This window comes from Mobula hypostoma, chromosome 4 (genome assembly GCF_963921235.1).
Source record: "Mobula hypostoma chromosome 4, sMobHyp1.1, whole genome shotgun sequence".
In the NCBI taxonomy this organism is placed as follows: domain Eukaryota; kingdom Metazoa; phylum Chordata; class Chondrichthyes; order Myliobatiformes; family Myliobatidae; genus Mobula; species Mobula hypostoma.
This window is the reverse complement of record NC_086100.1, coordinates 197,526,822-197,551,214: the sequence shown is the minus strand read 5'-3', so window position 1 is coordinate 197,551,214 and position 24,393 is coordinate 197,526,822. Positions and strand designations below refer to the sequence as shown.

The following is a 24,393-nucleotide window of genomic DNA, read 5'->3' as shown; positions in this document are numbered from 1 at the left end:
GATGGGTTTGTGGCCAAGTTTGTGGACAATATGAAGATTGTGAAGGGGCAGGTCTGAGAAAGCAAAGGGCTGCAGAAGGACTTAGACAGATTAGGAGAATAGGCAAAGAAGTGGTAGATGGAATATAGTGTTGGGAAGTGTAAGGTCATTCACTTTGGTAGAAGGAATAAAAGCGTAGACTACTTTCTAAATGGAAAGAAAATTCAAAAATCCAAGGAGCAAAGGGGTCTTGAAGTCCTCGTGCAGGATTCTCTAAAAGTTAGCTTGCATGTTGAGTTAGTGGTGAAGAAGGCAAATGCAATGTTAGCTTTCATTTCAAGAGGAGTAGAATTTAAAAGCAAGGATGTACTGCTGATGCTTTTGAAGTTACTGGTGAGAACTCACTTGGAGTATTGTGAGCAGTTATCTAAGAAAGAGTGTGCTGTTATTGGAGTGGGTTCAAAGGAGGTTTACGAAAACGATCACAAACAAGAGAAAATCTGCAGATGCTGGAAATCCAAGCAACACACGCAAAATGCTGAAGAAACTCAGCAGGTCAGGCAGCATCTATGGAAAAGAGTAGGTGGTCAAGGTTTCAGGCCGAGACCCTTCATCAGGACTGAAATGATTCACAAAAATGATTCTGGGATTGAAAGGCTTATCATCTGAGGAACATTTGATGGTTCTGGGCCTGTACTTGCTGGAATTTAGGGGGATTTCAGTGAAACCTATTGAATGTTGAAAGGCTTAGAGTGATTGAGGAGAGGATGTTCCCTATGGTGGGTGGGCCCTGGACCAGAAGACACAGCCTCAGAATAAAGGGACGTCCATTTAGAATGGAGGTGTGCAGGAATTTCTTTGGCCAGAGGGTGGTGAATCTGGAAGTTATTGCCACAGTTGGCTGTGGAGGCCTAGTTATTGACTGTATTTACAGTGGAGGTTGAAAGATTCTTGATAAGTCAGGGCAAGAAAAGGAGAAGGCCGGAGAATTGGGGTTGAGAGGGAAATAGATCAGCCATGATCAAATGGTGGAGAAAGCTCGATGGGCCAAATGGCACAATTCTGCTTCAATGTCTTATGGTCTAAATTTCAAGGTTGTTTTTTTTACCATGGTCTAAATTTCAAGGTTGTATTTCGTATACATATTTTAAAAACAAACGTATTGGACTTTGAGCCTGAAGACACAGATTCAGTGTGTTTATATGTAATCTATAGCTTTTTAATGTATTGTATTGTACTGCTGCATCAAAACACCAAATTTCACAGTATATATCAGTGATATTAAACCTGATTGTAATTCTTAGTCTGATCCCCTTTACTGTTGGAAGCTCATCAAACATCATTTCACATGCAAAGTATTCGTTTAACATGTCCTTTTCTAATGGGTCCCTGCACCCGGAGGTGTTGAGGGTGATCGTTTAGCCAAGAAAGTTGTTAAAAGTTCAACAATGGATATAGACCTTGCACTTAGAAAATCAGAAGCTAAGGGGTTGACAACAGGAATTCTGCAGATGCTGGAAATTCAAGCAACACACATAAAAGTTGCTGGTGAACGCAGCAGGCCAGGCAGCATCTCTCGGAAGAGGTGCAGTCGACGTTTCAGGCCGAGACCCTTCGTCCTGCTTAGGATTTAGGGGGTTCTGGCAAGATTTGTGGGATAATGGGCATAAGGAAAGACACCCTTACAGAAACTGTTGAGTTTATGGGAGAAGGGGCTAAAACAAGAAGGGAAGGAATTACACTGCTTACATTTGGGCATATTTATTCTTTCTATCTTGCTGGAAAACACCATCCTGGGTTGTGTAGGTTTTTATATGATTATGAAACAGCTGAACACATTCTATTGGTGTGAAGCACACAAGTTTGGGGAAAAAAATCAAATGCAGGCTTCGTTACACTCTGGGAGTTGACAGATTTTATTTTAAAACTTTGTTAAATTACGGGAGAAACTTTAATTAATTCACAGTTATATCGTTACTTACAAATCTATAGGGCTTTGGGGATAATTTAGCCTTCATTTGAAAGAGAAGTAGGAAGGGTTTATTTTTCCGGGGGAGAAACCCTTACTACTTCTCTTTCAAATTAAAGCTAAATTACCCCCAAAAGCCCTAGAGTTTGTAAGTAATTCCAGTGCAGTTGGACTGCCAACCGCCATAAAAAGTCAGAAGAAAGAGAATTGTGATCCCCTCTCACTTTAACTGCAGGTCCCTGAGTTCAGCAGCGGGACAGAAGTTTGGGGCAAAGATCCCACTGGGAGGGACGAAGGCTATGTTGGAGGGTGCCACTTACCAAGGGCGCTACAGAAATGGTTTCGTTAGTTATATTATTATGCAAGAGAATCTGATGCAGAAGGGGAGGCGGGATCGCCGGGGAGCGGAGTATGGCTGAATTTCCGCGGCTGCCGGGCCGGTTCTTGTGCATCGTCACCGGGGCGTCCCGGGGTCTGGGCCGGGCGCTGGCTCTAGCGCTGTCCCGCAGCCTGCAGCCCGACTCCCGCCTGGTGCTGGTGGCCAGGTCCGGGGACGCGCTGCGGGAGCTGGAGAGCGAGGCGGCGGGGGCCGGCCTGCGGCTGAGCCGTGTGGAGGCGGACCTGAGCGAGGAGCCGGGGCTCCAGCGAGTCCTGAGAGCGGTGAGCGAGGCCCGGGAGGCGGATGGAGCTCCGGACCGGCTGCTGCTCGTCAACAACGCGGGTGAGGGCTATGCGGTGGCCGGGGCCGGGCTGTGGGATATACAACACTACTACACTCTTTCCTTCCTAAAATAGTGGGAGAGAAATTGCATTGTGCTGCAAAAATGGTGTGAAATGAGATCAGTGTAGATGGGTGAGTATAATAAACATATCCCCCCTCCCCAAATGTCTAATACCAGAGGTCACACATTTAAGGCGAGAAGGGTAATTTCAAAGGAGATGTGAGGGGCAAGTTTTTTTTACACAGAGCCTGGAATGCTTTGCACTGGGGCAGTTGAAGGCAGAAACATGGACTTTTAAGACACAAACAAAAGATTTCTCGAACTTCCAGTAATGCCTCTCCCTTCACCATTCACCATTCCCCGTTCCCATTTCCCTCGCCCAGTTTATCTCCTTACCTGCCCATCACCTCCCACTGGTAAACACGAGGAAATCTGCAGATGCTGGAAATTCAAGCAACACACATAAAAAAAATGCTGGTAAATGCAGCAGGACAGGCAGCATCTATAGGAAGAGGTACAGTCGATGTTTCGGGCCGAGACCTGAAGGGTACCTCTTCCTATAGATGCTACCTGGTTTGCAGCGTTCACCAGCATTTTTTTATATGTGTTACCTCCCACTGGTGCTCCTCCCCCTTTTCTTTCTTCCATGGCCTTCTATCCGCTCCTATCAGATTCCCACTTTTGCAGCCCTGTATCTCTTTCACCAATGAGTTTCTCAGCTCTTCACCCCTTCTCCCTCCCGGTTTCACCTATCACCTTGTGTTTCTTCCTCTCTTCCCCCCCCCACCCCCATCTTCTTACTCTGACTCCTCATGTTTTTTTCTCCAATCCCGATGAAGGGTCTCGGCCCGAAATACTGATTGTACTGCCTGGCCTGATAAGGTCCTCCAGCATTTTGTGTGTGTTGCAGGGACCTTTAGGAGATGTTCAGGTAGGCACATGGACAGGAGGTACTGCAGATGCTGGAAATCTAGACCAGTACACACAGCAGGTCAGGCGGCATCTATGGATGGGCATAAACAGGCAATGTTTCGGGCCAAGACCTTTCTTCAGATAGACACATGAATGAGAGGAAAATAGAAGGATATGGACATCGGGCAGGCAGAAGAGATTAGTTGGCCATTTGATTACTAATTTAATTGGCTCAGTACAACATTGTGGGCCAAAAGGGCTTGTTCCTGTGCTGTACTGTTCTACGTTCTGAGAAAAATAACACTTTGGGAGGACAAACCAGGGTAGGACTTAACACAATGAACGGTAGGGTAGAGGGAGCTGGAAATACAGATCCTTGTAAGTGTGTCACAGGTAGATAGGGTTGTAAAGAAATCTTTTGGCACACTTTCCTTCATAAATCAATGTATTGAGTACAGGAGTTGGGATGATATATTGAATTTTCATAAGAGTTGTATTGAGTTCAAGAGCCATGTGGTAATGTTGCAGCTTTATAAAACTCTGGTTAGACCACACTCTATTGTGCTCAGTTCTAGTTGCCTCATTATAGGAAGGATGTGAAAGCTTTAGGGAGGGTGCAGAGGAGGTTTGCTAGGAGCTGCCTGGAATAGAGAGCATGTCTTATGAGGATAGGTTGAGTGAGCTAGGGATTTTCTCTTTGGAGTGAAGGAGGATGAGAGGCGACTTGATAGAGATGTACAAGATGATAAGAGGCATAGATTGAGTGGATAGCCAGAGACATTTTCTCAGGGTGGAAATGGCTAATATGTGGGGGGCACAATCTTAAGGTGATTGGAGGAAAGTGTAGGGGGGATATCAGAGGTAAGTTTTTTATTACACAGAGTGGTGGGGTGCCAGGGGTGGTGATAGAGCAGATACATTAGGAACATTTAAGAGAGTCTTAGAGGGTTATGTGGGAAGGAGGGTTAGGATTGATTTTAGAGTAGATTAAAAGGGCAGCTCAACATTGTGGGCCAGAGGGTCAGTCCTGTTCTGTGTCTAATGAGCCTGCTCCACCATTCAATATGATCATGGGTACTCTGGCCGTGGACTCCCGTCCACCTTTTCCCCATGACCTTTAATTCCCCTGGTATGCAAAAATCTGTCTAAATGTGTCTTGGTATTTAATGAGGTGGCCTTTACTGCTTCCCTGTGCAGAGAACTCCGCAAATTCACTACTCTCTGGGGAAAGCAGTTTCTCCTCATCAGTATCCTAAATCTACTGCAAATCTTAAAACTATGCCCCATAGTTCTGGTCTCTCTTCGGTGGGGAGGGGAAAGGCCTGGTTTGCTCTGATGTTTCAATACAGGCACAATACTGGAGGCACTTACCAGGTCAGGCAGCATCTATGATACATCTCCAGCATTAGGTGTGTGTTGCTCCAGATTTCCAGCATCTGCAGAATCTCTTGTCTCTCTGTACTGTTTGACTGTAGGGGCCTCTGCTGTAAGTAGTGGATACGGCCCAGGCCATCACAGGTAAAGCCCTGCCCACCACTGAACACATCTACTAGGAGCTTTGTCGCAGGAAAGCTGCATCCATCGTCAAGGACCCCCAGCACTCAGACCATGCTCTCCTCGCTGCTGGCATCAGGAAGAAGGTACAGGAGCCTCAGGACCCACACCACCAGGTTCAGGAACAGTTATTACCCCTCAGCCATCAGGCTCTTGAACCAGAGGGATAACTTCACTTCCCCATTACTGAACTGATCGCAAAACCGATGGACTCACTTTCAAGGACTGTACAATTTGAGAGACTTCCGGTAGCGCTCATGGAGTGAAGTCGCGTTCTTGACTCGCTCCATTACCTCTGAGTTTTTTCTCTCTATGGTCAGCTATACTTTAATTAACTATTAAGGCATCAATTTTTACAATACTTTGAATTAAACTGAATTCTCTGACAATTGGATGATACTGAGATCGGCTATGTCTAAGAACGGGAAAGACGGCAAGGATGGTAAACCTCCGGTTAAACCGAAAGCTACGGATCTCCCTCCGACTGAATCACCGGTGACTTTGGAAGCTATATCGGAGTTAATTCAGAGGGAAATTTCAACCTCTGTTAGGGAGATGATTCGTACAGAAATTATGGGCTTTGTTAAAGACCTGATTCATATGGAAATCTCAACTAAGTTCCAGAAAATTGCCGATTTAATTGATAAGATGCAAACATGTATTGCGGAACATCAGTCGGCTATATCTGGTCTTCAAAAATCCGCGCAACAAAGTGAGCTTAAGATGGGGAAAGTCGAAGAAACAATTAATGTAATGAAGAAGAAACTTGACTTTTTGACTTTTAAAAACTCTGACTTGGAATCTAGGACTGTACAATTTGTGTTCTAAAATATTATTTATTTGTTCATTTATAGATTATTATTATTTATCTTTTATAAATTCTATTGTGTTTCTATTTACTGTGAATATCTGCAGTAAAGTGAATCTCGATTATACGTAGCGACATGTATGTACTTTGATAATAAATTTACTTTGAACTATTGAGTCAATGGAATGGGGCAGTATGGTTACATGGCCCTTGACCCACTGTTGCCTGCACCAAACAAAGATGCCAAATTATATTAGGAATGCAAGGGTTTCTGGAATCTGAAGCAAAAGACAATCTGCTGGAGGATCTCAATGAGTTAAGCAATATCTGGTGGGGTGGGGGTTTTGGAAAAGTATGTGGGGGTTTGGGTTGATGCACTGCAGCAGGACTGGCAGTCTCGACCTGAGATGTTGACAGTTCCTCCCCTCCTACAGTAACTCCTCAGATGCTGCTTGGCTTGCTAAGTTCCTTCAGCACTGTGTGTGTTCTCCCAGTGTTAAAGTAGTACAGGCCCTTCGGTCCACAGTGTTGTGCTGAACCAATTTAGTAATCAAATGGCCAACTAAACTAATCCCCTCTATCTACACAATGTCCATATCCTTCCATTTTCCTCACATTCATGTGCCAATCTAAATGATTCTTAAGTGTCGGTAATGTATCTGTCTCTACCATCACCCCACTACTCCTTTTGAAATTACCCCCCCCATCTTAAATGCTTGCCTTCTGGTATTAGACAGTTCAGCCTTGTGCAAAAGATATTGTCTATCTCTGCCTCTCATAATCTGATAAACTTCTATCACATCTCCCCTCAGCCTCCCACTCTAGAGAAGAAAACCCAAGTTTGTCCAATCTCTCGTTCTAGCACGTGCCCTCTAAACCAGGCAGCATCCTGGTGAACCTCTCTGCACTCTCTCCAAAGCCTCGACATCCTTCCTATAATGGAGCGACCAGAACTGTGCGCAATACTCCAGATGCGGCCTAACGAGAGTTTTATAAAGTTGCAAAGTTCCTGAATTTGAACTCAATGCCTTGACTAGTAAAAGCAAGCATTCCATATGCCTTCTTAACCACACTACCAACCTGTGTAGCCCCTTTCAGGGAGCTGTGATCTTGGACTCTTAAGATCCCTCTGCTCATCAACAACGTTAAGGGTCTTGCCATTAATACTCTACTCTCTCTACATTAGATCTGCATTGTTCACATTGGCCGGATTGAACTCCATCTGCCATTTCTATGCTCCAAATGTCAACAGTTCCAACCCCAACCTCAGATGCAGCTTGGTTTACAGGTTGCCCGTCGTGCCAAATTAAACCAATTCCCTTCTGTCTGTACACGATCCTTATCCTTCCCTATGTATTCATATCTCTGTTTAATAGCCTCTCAAATGCCCTGGCCACACATAGCCTTTCAAACTTTTCCCCTTTCCCCTTGTTCCTCTGGAACAAGCCACGAGCCTCCTGCTGGAGGAAGTCAGCAGGCTGTAGAACGCCACAGTCCTTTCTAGTGCAAAGTGGTCAGTGTTGCTCCACTGAGGTACCAATTCGTGTTGTTCAAGAGCCAAACAGTTGAAGGGAAGTAGCTGTTCCTGAACCTGGTGGTGTGGGTCTTCAGGCTTCTGTACCTCCAGCCTGATGGTAGCTGTGAGAAGGTGGCATGGTCTGGATGGTGGGGGTCATTGATGATGGCTGTTGCCTTCCTGAGGCAGCACCTCCTGTAGGTGGTGGGGAAGGATGTGCTTGTTATGTAATGGGCTGAGTTTGCTGCAGGTTCTTACCTTCCTGCAGATTTGAATTGCTGTACCAAAGAGTTCAGAAGTCCCATTTAGTATCAGAGAAAAGTATGCAATATACATCCTGAAATTCTTGTTCTTCGCAGACATCCATGAAAACAGGAGAGTGCCCCAAAGAATGAGTGACAGTTTAAAAGCACAAAGCCCCTCTCTACTCCCCTCACCCACGCACTGGAAGCAGAAAAGCATCAACCCTCCTCCACCCCACCCACTTCCGCAAAAAAGCATCAGCACCCTCCACCTGCCAAGCAAGCAACAGCAAAGCCCCCAGTAAAGACCATGATCTGCAGTACAACAAAAATCAATCGTTCATCTGACAATTCGACATGCCACAGGCTCTTTCTCTCTCCCTAATAAAGGGAGAAAGAAGTGTCCGTTTTCACAGCGAGAGGGGAGACATAACAAAACAACACACTGATTTACGGTGTTAAATGCCTGTCACGCCGCTTTTCTGCCCCTGAGTTCTCCACCTGGAGAGTAGGCAACAATCTTTCCCCCACCAATGGGAGTAAGAAAGAGTTTGCGAGTCGCCAAGTGCACAGCTTCCGACAGCTGATCTGCTGTTCCCAATGTTCTGTTTTCTCCTGCGATGCTTCAATAGGAGGCCCTGGCTTAGAATCAGCCTGTCCACAGGGCCGCAAAACCTCACAACCCCAAAGGCACACTCGTCTTCTAGGCTGTGTCCTTGGGGTATTGAAAAGCAGCTGGTTGTGAGCCCGCAGGAGCGGGTCCCACCACTGCAAAGAACCGAAGTATGAGTGTAACTCCAGCTCAGGGTCTTCAACAGGACCCCATCCATCTTGAAAAGGAAAAAGAGAGACATTAAAGGTAGAAATTAAACTATTTTCCCAGGTGTTGATGAAGGAGTCGCCATTGAGTGCCATCGTAACTCTGCCTCCAGACTGAGGTGCTACCGGTCAGATTGGTGTAAAGGTGTGTTTGATGATCAGCATGGACTCAGTGAAATGACTCAATACACCAGTCATAATGGTCCTCGGTCTAGACCACAGTGAAAATAACCTCGATGCCAAAAGATAAGAGTTTGAGCTAAAATTTGGTTTAAGAGGAGGACAAAGGGCATACCTTTGTTTAATTTTGTCACCATATACAGCTCTGAGATTCATTTCCTGAGGGCATTCTCAACAAATCTGTAGAATAATAACCATAACAGAATCAGTGAAAAACCATCCAGCTAGGACATTCAACTGGAGCACAGAAAGCAACAAACTGTACAAATACAGAAGAAGAAATAATAATGATAATAAATAAGCAATAGATATCGAGAACATGGGATGAATAGTCCTTAAAAGTGAGTCCACTGGTTGTGGGAACAGTTCAGTGATGGGGTGAGTGAAGTTATCCCCTCTGGTTCAAGAGCCCAATGGTTGAGGGGGTTCCTGAACCTGGTGGTGTGAGTCCTGAGGCTCCTGTATCTTTTTTTCTGATGGCAGCAGCAAGAAGAGAGCATGTCCTGGGTGGTGGGGGGGGGGGGGTCCCTGATGATGGATGCTGCTTTTCTGTGATAGCATTTCATGTAGGTGTGCTCAATGGTGGGGAGGGCTTTACCTGTGATGGACTGGGTTCTATCCACTATGTTTTATTGGATTTTTTGTTCAAGGGCAATGGTGTGATGCAGCCAGTCAGTATACTCTCCACTCCACATTTATCGAAGTTTTAGATGTCACGGCGAATCTCTGCAAACTCATAAAGAGGGGTAACTCTGTAGAAGTAGGTGATAAGAGACATAGATCGAGTGGACAGCCAGAGACTTTTCCCCAGGGAGGAAATGACTAATACACGGGGGAATAATTTTAAGATGATTGGGGGAAAGTACAAGGGCGATGTCAGAGTTTGGTTTTGTACACAGAGAGTGAGGAGCACGCTGCCAGGGATGGTGGTAGAAGTAGATAGATTAAAGTCGTTGAAGAAACTCTTAGATAGGCACATAGATGGTAGAGAAATGGAGGGCTATGTGTGAGGGAAGGGTTAAATTGATCTTGGAATAGGTTAAAAGTGTCAGCGCAACATCATGGGCTGAAAGGCCTGTACTGTGATGTAATGTTCTCTGAAATGTGTCGTCAATGACCACCACAGTGTGAGGTTTCAGGGAATGGTTTTTGTCATGACACCATTGTCACAAAGCACATCTTATCTCCTTCCCATACTCCAATGCATCGTTATTTGGGATTTGACTCACTGCGGTGATATCACCTGCAAACCTGTAGATGGAGTCAGAGCAGAAACTCTGCATGCAGCCACGAGTGTGCAGGGAGTAGAGTAGGGGCCAAGGACGCAACCTTGTGAGTCACCAGGCTGGAGATTAATCACAGTGGAGGAGTTGCTGCCTGTCATTACTGATTGTGGTCCGTTGGTCAGGAAGTCCAGGTTGCGGAGGGAGGTGTTGACTCACTGGTCTAGGTGATTGGAGATGGATGAAACGGGATAACGAGAAAGAATAGAGAACATTACAGCACAGTACAGGCCCTTCAGCCTTTAAACCTACTCTAAAATTAATCTAACTCTTCCCTCCCTCATAGCCCTCCATTTTACTATTATCATTGTGCCTATCTGAGAGATTCCCCAGTGTCTCTGTCTCTATCATCACCCCTGGAAGCAATTTCCATGCACCCACCACTCTGTAAAATAACCTACCTCTGAAATCCTCCCTATACTTTCCTCAAATTGCCTTAAAATTATGCCCCCTCGTATTAACCGTTTCTGCCCTGAGGGGAAAACGTCTCTGACTGTCTGCTTGATCTATGCCTCTTACTATCTTGTATACCCCAATCAAGTCATCTCTCATCCTCATTTACTCCAAAGAGCAAAACCTTAGCTTGCTTAACCTATCTTTTTTTTATTTATTCATTTACGGGATGTGGGCATCACCAGCTCAGCCAGCATTTATTGCCCATCTCTAGTTGCCTTTGAGAAGGTGATGATGAGCTGCCTTCTTGAACCGCTGCAGTCCCTGAGGTGTGGGTACACCTACAGTGCTGTTAGGGAATTCCATGATGTTGACCCAGTGACAATGAGGGAATGGTGATATGATTCCAGTTCAGGATGGTGAGTGACTTGGAGGGGGATTTCCAAGTGATGGTGTTCCCGGGTATCTGCTGTCCCCGTCCTTCTAGATGGTAGTGGTCGTGGGTCTGGAAGGTGCTGCCTTAGGAACCTTGGTGTGTTGTTGCAGTGCATCTTGTGGATAGTACACACACTGCTGCAACTGTTCGTCAATGGTGGAGGGATTGGATGCTTGTGGAAGGGGTACCAATTAAGTGGGCTGCCTTGTACTGGATGGTGTCGAGCTTCATAAGTGTTGATGGAGCTGCACTCACCCAGGCGAGTGATGAGTATTCCATTACACTCCTGGGCCTCAGCACTCTCTTTAAAGCTTCCTCATCCTTCCTATAATGAGGCGACCAGAACGGAACACAATATTCCAAATGTGGTCTAACCAGGATTTTACCTTTCAGCTCTTGAACTCAATCCCCTGACTATTGAAGGCTAACAAGACCATATGCCACCCTAACCACCCTATCAATTTTCCCGGGAACTTTGAGAGATCCATGTACATGGATCCCAAGAACTCTCTGTTCCTGCACACTGCCGTTAACACTGTATTTGACCTTCCAAAGATAATCACTTCATACTTCTCCAGGGAGAACTTCATCTGCCACTTTTCAGCCCGGCTCTGCCTCTTGGGCTGAGTTCAGTGAAGGTGGAAGCTTTGAGCTCATGGTAGTGTTCCTTTGCTTTTTCTTCAGGCTCTCTGGGCGACATCTCGAAGTCTGTTGTGGATTTTACCAAGCCTGCTGAGGTCTCCAGTTACATGGACTTCAACTTCACCTCAGCCACATGCCTCACTGCCTTACTGCTCAAGGCCTTCCCCAGACGGGAGAACTTCCGCCGCACAGTGATTAACATCAGCTCACTCTGCGCCATCCAGCCCTTCAAATCGTGGTCGCTGTACTGCGCAGGGAAGGCGGCTCGGGAGATGGTGTTCAGTGTCCTTGCAGCCGAAGAGCCCGACGTGAGGGTGCTTAATTATGCCCCAGGTAGTGCATCGAGGATTTACCTCAGGGAACACTTAACTAGAATCGTAGTGTGACACAGCATGAAAAGAGGCCCTTTGGCCCAACTTGTCTGTGCTGACCAATATGCCCATCTCAAATTGCCTCATTTGGCCCATGTCCCTCTAAACCTTTCCTAACTGTGTACCTGTCCAAATGTCTTCTACGTTGGTTAATGTACCTGTGTCAACACACATGAAATGCTGAGGGAACTCAGTAAGTCAGGCAGCATCTATAGAGGGGTATAAATAGTCAGTAGATCACCTTGAAATGTCGACTGTTTATTCCTTTCCACAGATGCAGCCTACCTGCTGAATTCCTCTAGCATTTCATATGTATTCTTCTACTGCCTACTCTGCTGCCAGGATGATGCTGCTCTCAGGTTGGAGAAACGACACCTCATATTCCATCTGGGTAGCCTCCAACCTGATGGATGAACATCATTTTTTCCAGTTTCTGATCATTTATTCTGCTCATCCTTCGCTCTTCAATTCCCCACTCTGGCCTCTTACCTCTTCTCTTCACCTGGCCCTCCTCTTTCCCCTTTGCCCATGGTCTTCTGCTCTCTCCTATCAGATTCCTCCTTCTCCAGCCTTTTTCACCTCCCAGCTTTTTACTTCATTCCTCCCTCACCCACCCACCTGGCTCCACCTTTCACCTTCTGTTCTGGCATTTTCCCTTCATTTCCAGTCCTGATGAAGGGTCTCGGCCCAAAATGTTCACTTGTTATTCCTTTCCATTGATGCTGCCTGACCTGCTGAGTTCCTCCAGCGATTTTGTGTGTTGCTCTGGATTTCCAGCATCTGCAGAATCTCATGTTTCATATATGCTTCCTATACTTGTACGTGTCCAAGGACTCTTTGAATGTTGTTAATGTGCCAACCTCAATCGCTTCCTCAGGCAGCTCATTCCATGTACTCCCTACCCTCTGTGTGGAAAAAGTTGCCCCTCTGGTCTCCATTAAATCTCTTCTCTCTCAAAAGCAAATAGACTATTTCCACTGAGTTTGGGTGAGACCTCGATAAGAAGTCATGGCTCAAGGGTGAAAGGTGAAATTTTTAGGGGGAACTAAGGTGGTGAGAGTGTGGAATGAGCTGCGACAGGAAGTGGTGGGTGTAGAACCATAGAAATCTACAGCATATTACAGGCCCTGCAGCCCACAATGTTGTGTCATGTAACCTACTCTAGTTCTGCATCCTATCTATGTTCCACTGTAACCTCTAACAACCCTCTAGACTATCCACAACACCCCCAAATTTTGTGTCATCAGCAAACTTACTAACTCACCCTTCTATTTCATCATCCAGGTCATTTATAAAAATCACAAAGAAAGTCCCAGAGCAGATCCCTGGGGAACACCACTGGTCGCCATCTTCCATGCAGAATATGAACCATCGACAACCACCCTTTGCCTTCTGTGGGCAAGCCAGTTCTGGATACACAAAGCAAGGTCTCCTTGAATCCCATGCTTCATTACTTTCTGAATGAGCCTTGCATGTGGATCCTTATCAAATGCCTTACTGAAATCCATATACACTACATCCATAGCTCTATCTTCATTAATGTGTTTTGTTACCTCTACAAAAAATTCAATTAGTCTCGTAAGGCACGACTTCCCCTTGACAAAGTCATGCTGACTATCCCTAATCAGATTATGTTTCTCCAAATGCTCACAAATCCTGCCTCTCAAGATCTTCTCTAAAAACTTGCCCACCACTGAAGTAAGACTCACTGGTCTATAATTTCCTGAGTTATCTCTACTCCCTTTCTTGAACAAGGGAACAACATCCAATCCTTTGGTACTTCTCTCATCCCTGTCGACGATGCAAAGATCATCGCCAGAGGTTCAGCATCTCCTCCCTCGCTTCCCACAGTAGCCCGGGGTATATCTCATTCGGTCCCGGTGATTTATCTAACATAATACCTTTCAAAAGCTCCAACACATCCTCTTTATTAATGTCTATACACTCAAACGTTTCAGTCTGCTGTGAGTAATCCCAACAATTGCCAAAGTTTTTTTTCCCTGGTGAATACTGAAGTAAAGTATTCATTAAGTAGCTCCACTACCTGCGCCAACTCCATGCATGTTTCCACTGTCTCACCTGATTGGTCCTATTCTCACATGGCTCATCCTTAATCCTGCTCTCCAAGGCCTTCTCATGGCCAATTCTGGCTCTCCTAATTTCATTCTTAAACTCCTTCCTGGCACTCTTGTAATTTTCTAGAGCTCTAACAGTATCTAATTTCTTGAATCTTTTGTAAGCTTTTCCTTTCTTCTTAACCAGATTTTCTACATCATTTGTACACCATGGTTCTTTCACCCTATCACCCTTTCCCTGCCTCAATGGAACATACCTATGCAGAACTCCATGCTAATATTCCCTGAACATTTGCCACATTTCTGCTGTGCCTTTCCCTGAGAACATCTGCTCCCAAATTATGTTCCCAAGTTCCTGCTTAATAGCATCATATTTCTACCTATCCCAATTAAATGCTTTCCCAAATTTTCTGCTCCTATCCCTCTCCAGTGCTATGGTGAAGGAGATAGAGTTGTGGTCACTACCTCCAAAATGCTCTCCCACCAAGAGATCTGACACCTGACCATGTTCATTTCCCAATACCAGATCAAGTATAGCCTCTCCTCTAGTTGGCTTGTATTCATATTGCATCAGAAGACCTTCCCTGAACACACCTAACAAACTCCACCCCATCTCAACCCCTTGTTCAAAGGAGATGCCAGTCAATATTAGGAAAGTTAAAATCACCCATCACATCAACCCTATTATTATTGCACCATTCCAGAATCTGCCTCCCTATATGCTCCTCAATGTCTTTATTACTATTGGGGGGGGGGGTCTATAAAAACACCCAGTAGAGTTATTGCTCCTTTTCTGTTTCTGACTTCTACCCACAATGACGCAGTAGACAATCCCTCCATGACTTCCTCCTTTTCTGCAGCCGTGATACTATCCCTGATTAGCAATGCCACTCCCCCACCTCTTTTGCCTCCCTCCCTGTCCCTTTTGAAGCATCTAAAGCCCGGCACATTCAGCAACCATTCTTGCCCCTGAGGCATCCAAGCCTCTGTAAAGGCCATGACATCATAGTTCCATGTATTGATCCACGCTCTCAGTTCATCCGCCTTGTTTATGATACTCCTTGCATTAAAACCGACACATCTCAAACCATCAGGCTGAGTGCATCTTTGCTCCATCATCTGCTTATCTCTCCTCACATCTCTCTACAAGCTGTCTCTACGTGTGCGCTAACCGCCCCATCTCTGACTCGTCACTTCACATCTAGTTTAAACCCACCCCAATAGCATTAGCAAACCTCCCTCCCAGGATATCAATTCCCCTCCAGTTCAGGTACAACCCGTCCCACTTGTACAGGTCACCCCCTTCCCCAGAAAAGGTTCCAATAATCCAAGAACTTGAAACCCTGCCCCCTGCACCATCTCCTCAGCCACTCATTCATCTGTGCTATCGTCCTGTTCTGACCTTCCCCAGCTTGTGGCCCTGGGAGTAATCCGGAGATTACCACCTTGCAGGTCCTGCTCTTCAACTTCGTTCCTAACTCCCTAAACTTACTGTGCAGGACCTCTACCCCGCTCCTGCCTACGTCATTGGTACCAACATGTACCACGACCTCTGGCTGCTCACCCTTCCCTTCAAGAATATTCTGCAACCGCTCAGACATCCTGGACCCCAGCACCCGGGAGGCAACACACTACCCTGGAGTCCCTTTTTCTGCCACAGAATCTCCTATCTGCCTCCCTAACTATCGAGTCCCCATGCCTATTGCTCTGCTTGACCTCACAGTACCCTTCTTGAGGCTCCAAGCCGACCACAGTGCTTTTGGATTGGCTGCTGCTGCCTCGCCCAGATGGGTCACCCCCCTCAGCAGTATCCAAAGGGGTAAACCTTTTGCTGAGGGCAGTGGCCACAGGGGACCCTGCACTGACTTCTTTCTCCCTTTACCTCTCTCAGTGTTCACCCATCTACTCCCTGAATTCTGCACTCTGGGTGTAACCACCTGCTCAGAAGTCGCATCTATCAAATGTTCTGCCTCCCGAATGATCCTAAGTTCAGCTCCAGTTCCTTACTGTGGTCTTTCATGAGCTGGGGCTAGCTGCACTTCCCGCAGGTGTAGTCATCAGGGAGACTATCAGGTTCCATAAATTCCCACATCCTACAGGAGGAGCAATCCACTGCCAAATCTGCCATCCTGCCTGCACTGTCCTATGGGCAACCAAGACCAAATCTTCTAACCTGTGTCCTTGTCCTCGTCCTCAGTCCCTCTTGAGTCAAAGCCTGATGCTCCCACTCTCATTGCTGGCCCACTTCCGATGGGTGTGGGGTCAATTTCAACATTTAAGAGAAGTTTGGATATGTATGTGGATGAGAGCGATATGGAGGGCTATAGTGTGGGTGGCTTGGCACAGACAGGATGGGCTGAAGGGCCTGTTTCTGTGCTGTAATGTTCTTTGGTGCACATTAACCCTGTAACCTCAAGTTCTTGATTCCCCAACTCTGTGGAAAAGACGGAATGCCCATTCACCCTGTCTGTGCCTCTCATGATTTTGTACACCTCTATAAGATCACCCCTCAGTCTCCTGCTCTCTTGTGAATACTGGCCCGACCTGACTGAAGTCCCCATATCACCAAGTCCCCCGGAGTACCCAGCAACAACATTGGCATAAATGGGGCCCTGGTATTGATGCAATCCTGGCATCTTGCTGTGCTCGCCATTGGCCGCTGCCTTTTCCCACAATGCAACGGTGAGCATCCTTGATGAAGTGCTTCCCCACCCGTTGGATGTGATAGAGTCGTAGAGCAGTACAGTCCAGAAACAGGCCTTTGGCCCATCTAGTCTGTACAAACCTGTTTTCCTGCCTAGTCCCATTGACCCACGCCTAGGCCCTAGCCCTCCATACCCCTCCCATCCATATAACTATCCAAACTTCTCTTAAATGTTGCAGTTGAACCTGCAACCACCACTCCTACTGGTAGCTCGTTCCACACGCCCACCACCGTCTGAGTGAACAAGTTGCCCCTTTTCACACTTAACCTATGACCTTTAGTTCTAGTCTCACCCAACCTCCGTGGAGGTGGGGGGAAGCCTACTTGCATTTACTCTATTTATACCCCTCACAATTTTGTATGTTTCTATCAAATCTCCCCTCATTCTCCTGTGCTCCAGGGAATAAGGTTCTAACCGATTCAACCTTCCTCTATAACTCAAGTTATCAAGTCCTGGCAATATCCTTGTAAATTTTCTCTGTTGAAGGATGCCATGGGTAGGTAGATGCTTTTTTGGGGAGGGAGTGTAGTTTTGTTGGCCCAACGCTCAGTCTGATGCCCCTCGGTTAGGGTGACACTATTACAGCTCACTATTGCCATTAGAGTTTGGAGTTCAAGTTCAGTGCCAGCGCCGTCTGTATGTTTTTCCCGTGAGCACATAAGTTTCCTCCGGGTGCTCCGGTTTCCTCCCACACTCCAGGGACATAGAAACATAGAAAATAGGTGCAGGAGTAGGCCATTCGGCCCTTCGAGCCTGCACCGCCATTTATTATGATCATGGCTGATCATCCAACTCAGAACCCCGCCCCAGCCTTCCCTCCATACCCCCTGACCCCCGTAGCCACAAGGGCCATATCTAACTCCCTCTTAAATATAGCCAATGAACTGGCCTCAACAGTTTTCTGTGGCAGAGAATTCCACAGATTCACCACTCTCTGTGTGAAGAAGTTTTTCCTAATCTCGGTCCTAAAAGGCTTCCCCTCTATCCTCAAACGGTGGCCCCTTGTTCTGGACTTCCCCAACATCGGGAACAATCTTCCTGCATCTAGCCTGTCCAATCCCTTTAGGATCTTATACGTTTCAATCAGATCCCCCCTCAATCTTCTAAATTCCAACGAGTACAAGCCCAGTTCAGCCAGTCTTTCTTCATATGAAAGTCCTGCCAGCCCAGGAATCAATCTGGTGAACCTTCTTTGTACTCCCTCTATGGCAAAGATGTCTTTCCTCAGACATGCTGGTTAAAAGGTCATTGTAAATTATCCTGTGATTAGACTCGTGTAAATCATTGGGTTGATGGGTGGTACGGCTCGTCGGTCTAGAGGGGCCTGTTCCACGCTCTATCTCTAAGTAAATAAATTTCACGCAGGGCCCCTGGACACTGGTATGCAGGAGCAGGCTCGGACAGAGACCAAGGACCTGGAGGTACGCCAGACCTTCGAGACCATGCACCGGCAGGGGCAGTTGGTCGATTGCCGGAAATCTGCCCGGAAGCTGGTGGACATCCTGGCGAGGGATGAGTTTAAGTCCGGAGCTCACGTCGACTACTTCGATGAGTAACTGCAGCAGGGTGACCTTCATTGGCAATGTCCATCAGAATCAAAATCCGGTGTAGTATCACTGGCATATGTTGTGAATGTGTTATTCTGCGATAGCAGTACATTAAAAAAAACTATATATTACAATAAGAAATATATAAAAACATAGTGAGGTAGTATAATTGGGTTTATTGTCCATTCAAAAATCTGATGGTAGTGGGGAAGTTGCTGTTCCCAAAAAATTGGGTGTGTGTAGCAATGAGGAGAGGGTACGTCCTGGGTGGTAGGGGTCCTTACTGATGGATGCTGCTTTTTTGAGACATCGCCTTTTGAAGTTGTCCTCAGTGCTGGGGAGGCTGGTGCCCATGGTGGAACTGACTGAGTTTACAACTTCCTGCAGCTTTTTCTGGTCCTGTACTGTGGACCCTCTATACCAGACAGTCATGTAATCGGTTAGAACGCTCTCCACGGTAATCTGTAGAAATCTGCAGGAGGATAGTGGATTCTTCTAAGATCCACACCATCTGGCCATGGCATCTTCTAATTGCTCCCAAGGTAGGAGGTACAAAAGCCTGAAGTCCCACTTCACTAGGTTCAGCCAATCGGTTCTGGAACCAACTGGCAAAACTATTATCACGCAATTTAGCAACACTATGACCACTTTGATTACCTCGCACTAAGATGGCCTTATTTTTGTTCTAATTGAGCAATGCACACAGAATGCTGGAGGAACTCAGCAGGCCGGGCAGCATTGACGGAAAAAAGCACAGCCGATGTTTTGGGCCGAGACCCTTCGGCAGGACTGGAGGAAAAAAATAGCTGAGGAGTAGATTTGGAAGTTTGGGGGAGAGGGAAATGCCAGGCAGTAGGTGAAACTTGGAGGGGAAGGGATGAAGCAAAGAGCTGGGAAGTTGATTGGTGAAAGAGACAGAAGACCATGGAAGAAAGAAGAAAGGGGTGGGGGGGGGAAGCACCAGAGGGAGGTGATTGGAGGGCAAGGAGAAGACATGAGAGCGGGACAAGGGGATGGGAAATGGTGAAGGGGGGCGGTGGAGGTCCCTCTCTCATTTTATCTCCTTGCCCTCCAATCACCTCCCTCTGGTGCTCCTCCCCCCTCCCTTCTTTCTTCCACGGGCTTCTGTCTCTTTCACCAATCAACTTCCCAGCTCTTTGCTTCATCCCTTCTCCTCCAAGTTTCACCTACCGCCTGGCACTTCTCTCTCCCCTCCCTCCACCTTCCAAATCTACTCTTCATCTTTTTTCTCCAGTCCTGCCGAAGAGTTTCGGCCCAAAACGTCGACTGTACTTTTTTCCATAGATGCTGCCTGGCCTGCTGAGTTCCTCCACCATTTGTGTGTGTTGCTCAGATTTCCAGAATCTGCAATTCTTGTCTTGTTTGTGATTTGTTCTAATTGTGTTCTTTCTTGTAAAAATTATGTATAATTTATGATTAATTTGTTTTTTCTCTGAATGATGCCATATATGGTGGCACAGTTCCAGAGCAGTTACTGTAATGTTTTACAATGTCAGCTGTAAGATTGAGGTTCAATACCCGCTGCAATCTCTATGCACTTCCCGTGACCACATGGGTTTCCTCCCAATACTCTGGTTTCCTCCCACATTCCAGAAATGTACCGATTAGGGTTGGTAAGTTGTGGGCATGCTATATTGATGCTGAAAACATGGCAATACTTGCAGGCTGCCCCCAGCACATCCTCGGACCGTGTTGGCCATTGACACAGCTGACGCAATTCACTGTATATTTTGATATTTCAATGAAGAAGTGACAAATAAAGCTAATTTATCCAATCTGTCTCCGTGCCTGTGATGCTGCTGCAAGTAAGTTTTTCATTGCGCCTGTGCACAGATAGACTTGTGCAGTCAACAATAAACTCGACTTTGACCCTGCAATAGTGGATGTGGTCTTTGCTGAAGGGCTTTTTGTTGTCACATCAAGTTCAAATTCAAGTTTATTTTTATTGTTAACTGACTATAGATATATATACAACCAACCAAATGAAACATTGTTCCTCCTGACCATGGTGCACCCTCAATATGTATATCACACACACCACATAAAATATTACCAAAAATAAGTTAATAAGGTGTAATTCAAAATGCATGTAATGTGCAGTGCAGGTGAATGATAAACAGTTCATTGTCCTGGTGACAAGACCTTGGTGGTGGCAGGGTATTCATTAGGCTCAACCTGCGGGAAGAAGCTTTTACGCAGTCTGACAGTCCTAGTCCTGATGCTCCTCTACCTCCCTTCCTGATGGTAGTGGGTCAAAGAGATTGTAGGATGGGTGGTAGGGATCTTCAACAACACTTTGCGCTCTTTGTGTACAATGCTCCCAGAACATGTCACAAAAGGGGGGAGGAGACTCTCGGCAGGTTTTACTATCTTCTGTAGGATCTTGCACTTCCATACCATACAGTGATGCAGTCAGACAGGACATTCTCAATGCTGCTCCTGTAGAAAGTTGTTAGAAAGTGGAGGGGCGGGGAGCCTTGCACACCTCAATCTCTTGAGAAGATGTAGATGCTGCAGTGCCTTCTGGACTAGGGAGGAGATGTTGTGGGCCCAGATTAGATTGCGCATCGTGCGCACACCAAGGAACTTTGTACTCTTCACTCCTGTCATGGCAGAGCCACGGACTGAGACCCAGTGAAAAGCATGTGTTTGTTGCCATCCAAACAGGTACTTCCATTCACACTGTAGCTACTGTTACGTACCCCGTAACTGGGTTGCCAAACCAGCAGAAATGGATCACTCAGTTGGAGTCTGGAGTACTAGAACTAAGAAAGTTTTATTAAAGAAATAAGCAACACAGTAATCGAAAGGATAATAAATGCAACAATTCAACAATGATAACCACACATGTGCACAGAATTAAGATAACAGCATCAATCAAGCTCTATCGTTGTCTAGGGGTTAAATGACCAATTTCAAAATGACTCAAAGTTCAGTCCAGTTTGTAGTTCAGTTCGCAGTAATCGTTGCCATGGCGATGGACAAGGTGGGGGAAGAGAGAGATAGAATAGGAACAACTCATCATTCAGAACGGCTTCACTCACAGACCAGCGAGATGGCTCACAAACAGCTTTTGGGCGGGTCCTTGGTGATGTCACCTGAGGTCACCGACTGTGACCCCTCCTCCAGATGCGGTCGATCCTCTGCAGTGAACCCGGCACCCAGGCAAGGGCGGACACACACCGGGTTCCCGCTGATCGTATCTTTTCACCCTTGTCGTTGTCTGGCACTTCTCACCCACTCGTGAGAAGCGCACCGCTTCCAGGGTCTCGTTACCTCGGGTGGCGTGTGTGTCTGTCTTAGCGAACCTGTCCCTTTTTATCCCCCTGCTGGGGTATCGCCTGTCCATCACTTCAAACAGTTCAGGGCTCAAAGGGGGGAGCCGCTCCAGACAGCTCTTCCTCCCACATCCCTTCATTACACATCTCCAGACGCTGCTCCATTGTTCCTTATCTCTCCTTCCCCTGAGGGCAGGTGGCAGACCAACTGCTGATGCCACTGATGCTAGCCCAGGCCAGCAAACATCTTAATTTTATGTGTATTCTCGTAACACTTCCCCCCTTTAAGGATTTTTACCGGGAGGTAAAAATTACAAACATGACTACATTATCTGATACATACACAATATACATCTTTAACAGTTATTTAGCTAATACAGAGAATTTGAAGCTGTCAACACCTTGACAGACAGTCATCACATTTTCTGTTCCTTTTACACGTGTTATTAATAATCCCTTAGACCAGGCTCCAACTCAGCAAACTTCATAGTGGCCAAAAACACTGATGAATTGCGACCAATGTAACCTCTCATTTGGTTTTGTCCCGGACCACAATAACAAGGGTCGTCCCATTCCGACTCAATTTTCTCTCGCAAGGGCTTAGTAGGAGGGGGACGGGTATTGACCGCAGAGTTATTGCAAAACTTCCTGCAGTACCCCACCATCTCCAAGAGCCTTCTGAGGGCCCTCTTGTCTGTCGGGGTTGGGAGGTCAGCGATAGCCTGCACTGTAGCTTGTATCACTGCCAGCTGCCCCTGTGTCACCACAATTCCCAGGTAAGTGACATTCGTGTGGCCGAATTCATTTTTTCCAAGGTTCACTATCAAGCTGGCTTCAGACAGCCGTGTTAAATTGCCAATACACACCTCTGTGTTCATCAGCCCTTTAGTCACTGAATTACTCAAAAAATATGGGTGTTGTTTACTTGGCCGCCCTATTGTAACAGGCATAACCCAGCGTCCCAGTTCTTTGCATTTCCTCGGGACAATCAGACACATGGGTGCGAGTCGTTTAATTACTCCTTCGGGGATTAAGGGAGAGACCTTATCAGTAGACCTGGCCAAAACAATAGCCTTCTCCCATCTGACCGATCCCATCCTAATCTTTTCAAAATGGTTTTTTTCTCTTATCAAGGGGCCCCTAGCTTCATTGATTTCCACGCTAACACCGACTAGGTTTGTTAGCATATCAAAAGCCGGTGACCGTCTCAGTTCGCGTCGGTCATGATCAATAACATTTTTCCCCCTGGGCAGCCGGTAAATCTCTTTCATGATTCCACCAACTGTTTCCCCCAGCACCGCAAAATGTCCACCGGGGGGTACCTCGTGGGCCATGTTAAAAACCTCATCCCCATAACTCTTTTTCACCACCCCCCACTCCTCATCTGCGGATACTGTCCTTGATTTCCCTTTCTTCCTTAGCACTTCCTCATCCGCACAATAGCCTACTAGTTCCCTTGTCAAGGCTGTGTCAGAGAGAGCTGTCTCGGCCAAAACCATCAGCCCCTCGTCTCGCTCCTGCGTCTGCACAAATTCTTTCCTGGCTACTGCTACGTCCGTCCCAGCTCCCTCACTACCTCTTATCTCACTACACCCTGTCTCATACAAGGTTGGCAGAAATGTTTCAGCCAAATTCACCATCGCGGGCGGGGCCTCCATGCTGGCAGGCTGACCCGTCAATCTCACGACTGGGAACACGATTCCTCCGGCGATGTCATTACCGAGCAAGACTTCCACGTCTTTCATCGGTAATTCGGACCTCACCCCGATCGTGACTAGTCCAGAGACCAGGTTGCTCTGTAAATGTATCTGGTGCAAAGGGACTGACTCTGTCCCTTCCCCAACACCTTTGACCTCTACCTCCCCAGTCTGGGTCTCTGAGCTAAACTCTAATACACTCTTCAGTATTAGTGACTGACACGCTCCCGTGTCTCTCCAGATCCGCACTGGAACTGGTTTTAACCTCTTCTTCACTGACACCAGTCCGGCCGAGATAAACCTCTCGCGCCCTTCCTGGACTTTTTCAGACCTGTCCTTCCCTAGCGGTTCGCTTAACAGCTCGATACAGCCATTCAAAATTTCCGCTTTTCCTTTCCCCGTCTCCTTCCTTGGGGCAAAGCACCTGGACGCAAAGTGTCCGACTTTCCCACAATTATAACAGACGACCCCAGGAGACTTCCTACCAGACTGCTCCCGGTCTACCTTATCCTTTTCACTAGTCCCCGGCTTACTTTCTGACTTTTCCGGCGGACTCTCCCCTCCGTCCTGACTACCCTTCTGGTAGCCTTTACTCGGGGCAACCTTCATTTTATGCGTCAACGCATACTCATCCGCTAACTTAGCAGTTGCGGCTAACGTGGCTGCCTCTTTCTCATCGAGGTAGGGTCTCATACCCTCAGGGACACAACCTTTAAACTGCTCAATCAGAACCAGTTGCAGCAGTCTGTCATAATCCCCCTCTACCCCTTTCGAGGCAGACCAACTGCTGATGCCACTGATGCTAGCCCAGGCCAGCAAACATCTTAATTTTATGTGTATTCTCGTAACACTACACAGTGATAGTAAACAGAGTGAATACTGCGTTTCTGAGAAAGTGGAATGCAAGTGGGCAAAGTGCGAGGGTCACCATGAGGTGGATTTGGAAATCAAGATTTCATCTTAATCATGTGTCAGGTTTATTCACAAGGCTTACAATAGTGAGATTCACACTGTCCACATCAGCAAACTTAAATATGGCATTGGAGCTGTACTTAGCCTCGCGACCATAAGTGTAAAACAAACAGAGCAGGGGGCAAAGCACACGGTCTTGTGGTGCACCTGTACTGATGGAGATTGTGCAGGGGATGTTGTTGCCAATCCAAACTGACTGGGGTCAGCAAGTGAGGAAACTGAGGATCCAGTTGCACAAGGAGACCTTGAAGCTTATTGATTAGCTTTGAGGG

General features: G+C 46.7%; 1 protein-coding gene across 2 annotated transcripts in view; it reads left to right on the top strand.

Moving 5' to 3' along the window:
* Positions 1-18,989, top strand: part of LOC134345858 (sepiapterin reductase-like) — a 73,337-nt gene extending 54,348 nt beyond the window's left edge. Inside the window, exons 1-3 of one of the 2 annotated variants that reach the window (XM_063047173.1) lie at positions 2,252-2,669; positions 11,498-11,788; positions 17,972-18,989. In XM_063047173.1, coding sequence (XP_062903243.1) covers positions 2,360-2,669; positions 11,498-11,788; positions 17,972-18,162 — 792 coding nt within the window. In that variant the 5' untranslated portion in view covers positions 2,252-2,359 and the 3' untranslated portion in view covers positions 18,163-18,989. Of the gene's footprint in view, positions 1-2,251; positions 2,670-11,497; positions 11,789-17,971 lie in introns of those variants that run through there. The other variant, XM_063047174.1, reaches the window with a different exon arrangement.
* The last annotated feature ends 5,404 nt before the right edge of the window (positions 18,990-24,393 follow it).